This window comes from Podarcis tiliguerta (assembly GCF_965153285.1).
Source record: "Podarcis tiliguerta genome assembly, chromosome: 14".
Lineage (NCBI taxonomy): Eukaryota > Metazoa > Chordata > Lepidosauria > Squamata > Lacertidae > Podarcis > Podarcis tiliguerta.
The window spans coordinates 35,484,289-35,495,288 of record NC_139547.1 but is presented as its reverse complement, the minus strand read 5'-3'; the positions used below and the strand labels follow the sequence as shown (position 1 = coordinate 35,495,288).

At 49.6% G+C, this 11,000-nt stretch overlaps 1 protein-coding gene across 1 annotated transcript; it reads right to left on the bottom strand.

The window, feature by feature from the left end:
* Positions 1-376: 376 nt before the first annotated feature.
* Positions 377-1,165, bottom strand: LOC310664775 (integrase/recombinase xerD homolog; the record flags this gene model as incomplete). The annotated part of the gene is made up of 1 exon (XM_083414325.1): positions 377-1,165. One exon carries the CDS (start codon positions 1,163-1,165, stop codon positions 377-379), a length of 789 nt encoding a protein of 262 aa, XP_083270451.1.
* Between the last annotated feature and the right edge of the window lie 9,835 nt (positions 1,166-11,000).

Sequence of the window (11,000 nt, the reverse complement as noted above, 5' to 3'; positions counted from 1 at the left end):
TGGTCAAGGACGGGTATGTGTTCCGCAAACTCTCCAGGTCGCCAATGATGTTCCACATCAGATCAACCCCTTTTCGATAAGCCAAATCGTTTTCACCCAGTTGGATTAAAAGCGCATCGGGAGGGCCCTCCACCGCTATTTTGTTTGACACCATTGGGAGAAACTCCCGCCAGCGCATCCCCCGGCGGGCCACCCAAGAGATCACAACATTGCTTGGGAGGTCTAGCTCAGCCCGCTCGCCCATAGCACTCCATCTCACTCTTGCCCAGTGGACGATACTGTGTCCCACGATCCACAGACGAATCTGCCCAGCACCTGTAACAATAAAGCAAGAGAGCCGGATCGGGGGGGGGGGGCGAGAGGGAGGCGGGGGAAATTAGCGAGGTTTCCGGATGTATCCCTTATACGCATCCGATTTCCACCGGCCAAGGTCCATGATACGCTCCGCTGGCAGCCCCATGTGAACCGCGGTGGTGGCTGCCCCAATACGAAAGGAATGGGCTGCGTATTCCTCTGGTGGGAGCCCTATGTCCCCGATCGCCTTACGCATCACCCTCGTAAACTGATGTTTGGACAAGCAGGAACCATCCTCATGTATGAAGAAGGGGCCGTTGATTTTAGATCTTACGTACAGGAACTTCCTGGCGTCCCGCACTGGGCAAGGGCCTGGGTTTTGGGTGGCCTGGAGGCGTATTATGGCCCCCCTGCCAAGCTGGTCGGTCTTTGAGCTACGGATTTTTAAGACTACTTCAGAGTTAGCCAAGGACACATCCTCCAAGAGGAGGCCCCTGGAGTTCGCGCTAGGGTGGTCCTCGTAGACCACCTCGCTTATCCGCAATGCGCCGAAGAAGGCAAAGGAGAAGGCGGCAGAGAATAGTCTTGCCTCGTAAGTAGACCAGCAGATAGCCCTGAGCCTAGTTCGAATTGCGGCGAGTAAATCAAGGGTAATAGGTTTCCTGCCGTCCCGACTTGGGGGCTGGGCCCTGCGCCAGCCCTCAAGCATCTTTCTTACCACAAAGTGAGCGCAAGGGTCGACCGAAAACAGCGTCTTTGAAAAGAACGATATGGCGGCCGAATGGATATTCAGTGTTTTAGGGGCCCGACCTAGGTCACGAAGGCGCACAAGGTACTCGATGACCTCGGACTGCGCCGGGGCCCTGCCCATCCTAAATAGCCCTTTCCTTTGGCGAAAGGATGTGAAATCCAACCACGCCTTGCTATAGGACCTCAAGGTTGAAGGCGCGACAGCCGACAATACTCCCTTTAGAGCTTCTCGTTGCCAATACTCCAAAGATGTTCCGGGAATGGCTGCGGCAGCGGCTGTGCATCCGGCGCCAACATGCGAAAGCGATCCATCTGGAATCGAGATAGAGCATCCGCAATGTCGTTATCAACACCCGGTACAAATTTAGCAGAGGCAAATAGGTTTAGCTGGAGGCAAGATAGGACGAACAACCTCAGTAGGGACGCCACCCTGGGGGAGCGGGATGATTGTTTATTCAGCACTGAGACCACCGCTTGATTATCTGTCCAAAAGCATACCCTACGGTTTCTAAATTGCTCGGGCCACAAATGTATAGCTACGACTATGGGGAAAAATTCTAGGAAGGTTAGATCCCTAAGTATGGGCTTCCCTTGCCAAGCCGGGGGCCAACGCTGCGCGCACCATTGCCCTCGGAAGAAGACACCGAAACCTAGGGAACCTGCCGCATCTGAGTGTACTTGAAAATCGGTTTGCAGGGCCATACAGTCCTGCCACAGTGATATACCATTGAAGCCATCAAGGAAGTGCAACCAAACCTGGAGATCCGCCTTTACGGACTTTGGTAGGCGGACCCTGTGGTGCGGTGACCTCAAGCCCGCTGAAAGCTTAGCCAGCCTTCTGCAGAAGGGGCGCCCCGGAGAGACTACTCGACAGGCAAAGTTAAGATGACCCAGAAGGGACTGGATCTGCTTGAGTGTGACCTTCCTCAGAGGCAGCAGCTGAGAGATAAGCTCCCTCAGAGTGGCTAACTTATCTGCAGGCAACCGAGACGTTTGAGCCACGGTGTCGAGTTCGATGCCCAGGTAGGTCAAGGTAGTGACGGGGCCCTCAGTCTTCTCGCCTGCCAGAGGGACGCCCAGCTCTCCCGCTAAGGCCTTGAAGGTCTGTAGCAGAGCCAAGCAGTCCCCTGCGTCCGTTGCCACCAACAAAAAATCGTCCAGATAGTGAGTCACCCCACCCTCGCCTGTTCTAAATTTGAGGGCCCACTCGAGGAAGGTACTGAAGGCCTCGAAGGCGGCGCAGGCGATGGAGCACCCCATGGGCATTGCTTTGTCGATGAAGTAAAGGCCCATGAACTTGAAACCCAACCAACGATAGTCTCTCGGATGGACAGGGAGGAGGCGAAATGCCGACTCGATGTCGCACTTCGCCAGAAAGGCGCCCCTACCGAAGCCACGGACCAGCTTCACCGCCTGGTCGAAGGATGCGTACTTCACCGTGCATAGCTCCTGGGGTATAGCATCGTTAACCGAGGCACCCTTGGGGTAGGACAGGTTATGAATCATACGGAATTCCCCGGGTGCTTTCTTAGGGACTATGCCTAACGGCGAAATATGCAGCCGATCAACCGGGGGTTCCACGAATGGCCCTGCCACCCTGCCAGCCACTATCTCTTTTTGAATCTTTTTTAACGCGATGTCTGGCCTCTCAAGCACTGACTTTTGATTAGGGGGGCAGTTAGAGTTAGGGTTAACTGACACCGGGATTCTGAAACCTTGTGAAAACCCACTCTCCAGCAGCAAAGCGGCCTGCCTGTTGGGGTACTGATTTAGAAGGGATCTTAATGTCAACAAATTAATCGGAGAGCGAGCCAAGTCTAGGGAGAGGTTAGTAGCGGTTCCCCATTGCGCCGCGGGAGGTGTGAGGGACATTTGCGGGGGCACCCTGATTTCCCTGCTGAGGGTGACCCCTGCCGCCCCGAAAGGGCTGCTGCCTGTTCTTATAGCAAGAGGAAGCCGGGTGACCGCCTAAACATTTTTCACATTCGTGTAAGTACTTACACGAGGAGCGTTGACAGGATCCTTTGTTAAAGTCCCAACAAAGCTTGCGGCGCTTGGGATCCGCCTTACCGGGCTTCGATTGATCATAAGATTTCTTTTCGATGTTGGGCCCCACGTGCACCAACCACAGGTTGTTGTCCATCTGATCCCAGCGGGTGGACGACAACTGCGAGGCGTTCCTCCGAAAATCTTCATCATAAGCGATGGCGGCTTCGTCACCTGCTAACTCCCGGGCCATACGCACGTGCGCCAGGTAGGATGCAAGATGCATACCCCGCTTTGGATAGCCCCCCGAAACTATTCCCATAAAAACCTGATAACCATTAAGCCAGTTCTCAAACGTACGTTCCACCCGGGGTGCTCTGTACCTTTTCTTGCCATGATATCTTCTTTTCTCCCCTTTTCCCTTCACCTGGACAGGGGGCAGTAGGGAGAACACATCTACATAGTCGCCGTTTAGGATCTTATCTCTTTTCCTCTTAGAGAGGTGATTACCGATGATAAAATCCGTCGCGGCGTGGGTTGACACCTTAGTGTCTTCCAGGAGGGCCCCATCCCTCCACTCCAGGGTACCGTTGAATTTCTTTCGGTGAGAATTAGCCCGTCTCTCATGTACCCACGCGGGGGCACCCGTTTCCTCCCCCTCACCCCAGTATGTCTCCATAGGCGCATCGCTGTCACTATCAGAGGAAGAAGTACCTGTCTCATCCTCGGAGTCCGAAGTGTCCCTTCTCCTTCTCTTCTTGGAAACGTGCTTCCTCTTCTCCTTCCGTTTCCCACCTCTGGATGACTTGCCCTGAGGCTCCAGGTCGTCAGTTGGTTCACCCGCCTGCTGAGGAGGCAGCTCCTCATCCGACGAGGCTCCCTCCGATGGGATAGGCCGTGACTCCTGAAAAACACTAGGAATACCGATTGCGTCCTGGCCTCCCCCAAGGGGAGCAGAACGTGCTGGCCCGGCCCTGGTAGCCGCAGTCCTGGCCTTCTGCGGGGCGGGCCTAGCCCTCTGGGGGGCAGGGTTATCCCTCTGGGTCCGTGCGGTTTGCAAGCGCGTACGAGGACGATTAGACTGGGCCCCGCCCTGAGATGTGACAGCAGCTGCAGAGGTGGATGGTCCTGCAAGGGCCTGCTGGCTGGAAGGGGTATCTGGGATACATTCCTGGGAGAGCTCAACTATGGTAGAGGCTTGAGCCGTCGTGGGCCCACATTGAGCATAGAAGTTTTGGATTGCCGAGAACAGCTGCACTAGGGCTTGGGGGTTGCCCTGCGCGGCAGGCAGTAAGGCCCCACTCGCCTGAGCTGACCGCGCTGAACCCCTGTTTGCCATGGCAATTTCTACTAACAAGGAAAAACCGTGAGAGCGTGAAGATGTAGTAGTGTCTGAATTAAAACAGACGGGATGACAACTGGATTTGGTATATCTACCCAGCCACTCGGCCGACGACTGAAACCAAAAATTTAGCACACTCTGGTTGCCTTGGTATGTTTAAAGATGCAGCGGGGAGAAGAGTTTGGATTTGATAAGCTACTCTATCACTCCGCGCAACCGGCGGTCACGCACCCAACGGTCTACGCCCTGTGATGAGGCAATCGTGTATGCCTGGTTATAAAACTACAGCTCAAAATTAATTATTTTTTTTTTAATTTATTTATATATTTATTTATTTATTTTTATTTTATTTTATTTTATTTTATTTTATTTTATTTTATTTTATTTTATTTTATTTTATTTTATTTTATTTTATTTTTTTATATTTATTTATTTATTTATTTTATATGTATATTATTTTTATTCCTCTATTACTTTATTTATTTAATGTATCCAACTATTTATTTATTTAGGTATTTATCGATTTATGTAATATTTATTTAATTTATTTGCTCCGCTGGAGTTATACTATCTCTATTATTTATATATTTATTCCCCTGAAATTATACTACCTTGCCCTCAACCAAAATGGCCGCACGAGCTCCCACAAGGCACTCTCAAAATGGCGGCGCCCAGTGCCTCTTCTAAGATGGCCGCCGGGAAGAATGATATATATATATATATACTCTATTTATTTTATTCTATTATTAGTATTATTAATAGTGTTTTAATATTCAATAGTATTAGTAGTTGCGATTACTAGCGGGGAATGGGGAGCGCTACTGGGCTGGCACCCAACGCGGCCGTTAATGCTAGGCCGGCGCTGCCTCGCCCTCACCCAAAATGGCCGCCGGAGGTCTCAAGAGGCACTTCCAAAATGGCGGCGCCCAATGCCTCTACCAAGATGGCCGCCGGACGTGATCACGTGGTCACCCGAATTGGCGACCGGGAGGGCTGTTGCCGGGGAACTATAAGCTAAGGCAACCGCACCACTGCGCGCTCACAGAGAGGAGATATTACGGATGCAGTGAACGCGTGAACCAAATGCCGCCGCCAACCACGATGGCAAACAGCCACCAACACACAACCAAACCACAGCAATCCCCGCGCCTGCGGGGAGCGCGATTGCGCTACAGGATTAAATTAAGTAGAATAACCAAATATACAAGAAAGGACCTCTGTGAGCGCGGAAGCAGCTCACACACGCTTGATCCTGATACCGCTGTAGCCCTCGAGTCCGTAGGAGGCTGCCGTCGCTGCTGCGCTCAAGCGGTCGATTTGCAACCGCAAGCTAGGAAAGCGACGGATGTTGCCCTCCTGGGCAGCCCTCGCACGGCTGTGGGACTGGTCCTGGGTGGTGACGGCAGCGATCGAATCCCGGAATGTGCTGGAGAAAAACGTGGAAAAAATCCCCCGCGCCGGCCGTGCGATCTACGCTGATACGGAGGGATCGAAGGAACCAAGGAGTTTCTGGAGCCAAAACAAAAGGAAGCCGAAGTACACCTGGAGCCGAAAAACTACCTGGTGCCAGGTGAGAGGAGAAAAGGGGCGAGCCGGGGGTGCCCTGACCTTAAATTACCCCTGGCAGGCCCGCCCCTCACGCCAGCTGATTGGCTGGCCCCGGGGGAGGTACATACTAATGAGCCTAGGGAATCCCCTGACTCCCGCGGGGCTTCCCAGCCCCGCGAGACTGCAGTCGCGGGACGAGTGCCCGCAACCCCACCCCCTCTTGATATCGGGAGTGGCTTTAGAGTCATAGAACTGTAGAGTTGGAAAGAACACAAAGGGTCATGTAGAACAACTACAATGCAGGAATCACAGCTAAAGGATCCCTGACAGATAACCATCCAACCTCTGTTTAAAAACCTTCAATGAAAGAGATTCTTCCACCTTCTAAGGTAGTCGGTTCCACTGTTGAACAGCTCTTACTGTCAGGAAGTCCTTCCTAGGAGTAACTTGCAGGGAAACACAGTGGTACTGCGGGTTACAGACGCTTCGGGTTACAGGCGCTTCAGGTTACAGACTCCGCTAACCCAGAAATAATACTGTTAAGTTGTGGGTGAACATATCAGATGACACAGAGATTCTTCCAAAAACTCTTGTTTATTCACAGGCCAGAACAGAACTGAACTGAAGGGTTCAGCCAGCCTGCTTATATAGAGCTCCACTAGAACGCTGTAACTATCCAATCACTGAATGTCACTTTCGATTCCTTATTTGCATATGTGGACCTGAACTATCTACAGTATCCCCCTGCTGGCCCAGGGTGAGAACTTCAGTACATAACAAATACCGGTACCTCGGGTTAAGAACTTTGCTTCAGGATGAGAAAAGAAATTGCATGGTGGTGGTGCGGCGGCAGTGGGAGGCCCCATTAGCTAAAGTGGTACCTCAGGTTAAGAACAGTTTCAGGTTAAGAACGGACCTCCAGAACGAATTAAGTACTTAACCCGAGGTACCACTGTATTGCATTTCTATGTACACTTTGCCCTATATTGTATGCACCGTACTGACAAATTTTGATGAGGACTTTAAAAAAATATATCTGCAAACTGGTGTGGAGAACTAAAGTGGAAAAGATTGGAAAAATGAGAAGCAAAAATTGACAGATTTGCCTATCCCTTCTCTGAGCCTTTTCCAAATCTGGGGATTTGCTTTCAGTCCCAGAACTGAACTGAACTCACAGCCCTTTCACCCAAGCAGCCATTCCATGTTGACTTCCTTCATTTCCACAACGTCATTTGGGTGGAAAATGTAATTTTGTTCTTCCTATTGTTAAACGAAAGGGTGTCGCAGAACCTTCTCATTTGACTGCCGATTGACCAGAGATCTCATTTAGACCCCAGTTTTACATCTGTTCTAAAGAGTGCCTCAACATAGTAAGAGAGGCAGGTAGGCACCCCTCCCCAGCACTTCTCTACACCTCCTCCAGACAAACAACACCATGGCAGCCTGGAAGAAGTTTTGGAGGGATACAGCAAGAGCCAAAATGCTGGATGGCTGTTTGCTAGGTCTCCAGGGGCAGCGGTTATGTGGAAATTGTTATGTACTAAGCTTGGATCCTAGAACAATAGGCAAGTAGGATCCTAGAATGCAACAACTGATTGGCTAACAGGAGAAGACCAATCAGGCTCCAGGAGGAAGTTAATCAGCCTATTAGGCTGGTAGGATCGTAGAATGCAACAATTGATTGGCCTGTAGGAAAAGACCAATCAGGCTCCAGGAGGGAAGCAGAATCAGCCAATCAGACGGGACTCATTTTGTAAATAATGTATATAAAAGCCTGAGGTTGGGGGGGGGGGCCGCAATTAAACTCACTGTTTTACAAGCTGCAATAAGGAGCATGAAATCACTACAGGACTCCGAGTATATTTCAGAAATGAAGCTGGTTAATATAGCTGCATGCTAAAATCAACTCTCAAAATGAGCTAATAATAATTAAACAGGAAACCAAATGATGGCGATAACTATTATTAGACCATTTTCAGTTAAAAATAACAATAAAGTCACAGTATATAAAATACCACAGAATTATTATTTTTTGTTAAATAAAAAGAAAAGATCAAAACAGCAAAGTTCCATAGCTTATCAAATTACAAAATGTACAAATGTGCCTGGTCACCCAGTCCAGGTCCAATAACTAATCCACAATTCAGCTATCCCAGTAATAAGGTAAAGGACCCCTGGATGGTTAAGTCCAGTCAAATGTGATTATCAGGTTGTGGTGCTCATCTCACTTTCAGGCCGAGGGAGCCAGCGTTTGTCCACAGACAGCTTTCCGGGTCATGTGACCAACATGACTAAACCGCTTCTGGTGCAATGGAACACCATGACGGAAACCAGACCACATGGAAACACCGTTTGGCTTACTGCCGTGGCGGTACCTATTTATCTACTTGCACTGGGGTGCTTTCGAACTGCTAGGTTAGCAGGAGCTAGGACAAAGCAATGGGAGCTCACCCTGTCGCGGGGATTTGAACAATCAGCCTTCTGATTGGCAAACCCAGAGGCTCAGTGGTTTAGACCAGGCACCCCCAAACTCGGCCCTCCAGATGTTTTTGGGACTACAATTCCCATCATCCCTGACCACTGGTGCTGTTAGCTAGGGATGATGGGAGTTGTAGTATCAAAACATCTGGAGGGCCCAGTTTGGGGATGCCTGGTTTAGACCACAGCGCCACCCGCATCCCTAAGTTCCCCCAGTATATGACAGACAAAGGTATACTGGATTTGGAGACACTGCTTTGCTATTGTGGCTAATAAGCTCCCTCCAAGAATTGGGTCACATCCACACAATACATTTCAAGCCCTATTGTGCCACTTCCCTAAAAGAATTCTGGGAACTGTAACTTACTTTCTCAAAGTGCTAGAGTTCCCAGCATCCTTAACAAACTGCAGGTTCTGGGATTATTTGGGGGAAGCCATGTGCTTTAAATGATCTTTTAAAGCCATTTGAGCCAGTCATCACATCTTGAGGCTGCTGCTTCCATAGTTGACAATGCACACGATAAGGAAAATCCTCGCTTGTTCTGAATGGCTGTCTATCTCTGCATTCACTTCCTACCGGATCAATCCTCTGGGGCAGCATGCTACGCCTTTAAAGATATGCTGTTAGCATGCAAAACTCTCCACTGCTCTCTTGTGGTTATTAGTATAATAGACCTCGCTATCAGGCAGAGACAGTTCACAAACAAGTTTCCAGCTTCTCCCAGGGCCAGAACCAAAGTGGTAAAGTTTTTTCCCCCTGGAATGTCCCCCTAGGGCCAAGGTATTTTCCCACTTAAGATGAATAGTAAAGGCAGCTTAATGTTGTCCAAGGACAAGATGGTACTCTCCATGCAGTATACCAAGGGTGGGGAACCTGTTTCAGTCCCCTTCTGCATCATCATCATCATCATCATCATCATTTATTTGTACCCCACCCATCTGGCTGGGTTTCCCCAGCCACTCTGGGCGGCTTCCAACAAAGATTAAAAATACATTAAAATGTCACACATTAAAAACTTCCCTAAACAGAGCTGCCTTCAGATGTCTTCTAAATGTCAGGTAGTTGTTTATCTCTTTGACATCTGATGGGAGGGCGTTCTGCAGGGCGGGCGCCACTACCAAGAAGGCCCTCTGCCTGGTTCCCTGTAGTCTGCTTCTCGCAGTGAGGGAACGACCAGAAGGCCCTCAGTGCTGGACCTCAGCATCCCAGCAGAACGATGGGGGTGGAGACGCTCCTTCCTCTGGGGGCCACATGCTAGCGTCAGCAGGCCCAAAGTCAGAAGCAGGAAGAGCAACAAATGCAAATTTTACTTCAACATTGTCCACTCCACTTGAAAGCAGCAGTCTGGCTTAGCCGGTGCAAGGGCAACCACCATGGCAAATTGACACATGCACCTCTGTCCACTCAGTGCCTGATGCTTGAAGCAGCTGCTAAACTCTGCCTAATGGTAGAGCTGGCCTCTATTTTGTGTGGTTTAATGCATCTGTCATATTTTTATTTTATTTTTTTGCTGTTTTTATTGTCCATTCCTTTGGGGAAATTGCATAGATTGGTAAAATAGTCATCATCGTAATAATAATAATTTGTCAGCTAAGGCAGAAAAGCCCATACGTCCCTCTCCCTGGCAGTAAAAAGCCAGAGAGAGGAACAACAACAATAAAGTAATAAAGGAAATAACCAGAATTTTGCTTACCCTTGCTGGCACATAAAAATCAGGTGCTTGAGGTGGCTGCCTCACTCTGACCAGTGGTAGAGCCATCTCCGCTTGAAGTCATGTCAGAGAGAAGACTACTTTCAGACGCTCTTGAGTGGATGAACTTTACAGCAGGTTTCGTATTGTGGTTCAGACCTGTCTGCCTACCACTGTGCCACCATCACTGGTACCCAAAGCAAAGAATAAGCAGTCTAGACCATTCTGCTCAAAGGGGATTGTGTACAGATGAGAGATCCTAGGGGTCAGGTTGCATTTACTTCCAGCCTAACAACAATCTATGTCTTGAACTGGGTTAAGTGTTCTTGCTTACTGTCCTGCATCCGTCTTTTGTCTGGCTGGAATGTAGCCTACAGTGCAAAAGGTTACAACCATTGATCACTTTTTGGTCTCTGACGTTGCCCACCCCTGGCATATATGCCCCCCCCGCCCCACCCCAGTTGATGATGAAGGACCTCGGGCTGCAAAAGTTCCCCCACCCCCTGCACAAACTCATTCATGGTTCCCTGCGCATTGTTTGAAGGCTACCTGGACCTTTAAATGAATATTGCATCATAAATGAATGAGATGAAACCCACCTAAGTAGAAATGGAAAGGAGATATTTCTTCCCACCAGGATGAAAAAAATGGTACTACAGTGGTACCTCGGGTTAAGTACTTAATTCGTTCCAGAGGTCCGTTCTTAACCTGAAACTGTTCTTAACCTGAAACACCACTTTAGCTAATGGGGCCTCCCGCTGCCGCCGCGCCGCAAGAGCACGATTTTTGTTCTCATCCTGAAGCAAAGTTCTTAACCTGAAGCACTATTTCTGGGTTAGCGGAGTCTGTAACCTGAAGTGTATGTAACCTGAGGTACCACTGTAGTGCCAAATTCAGCACATGGCACACAT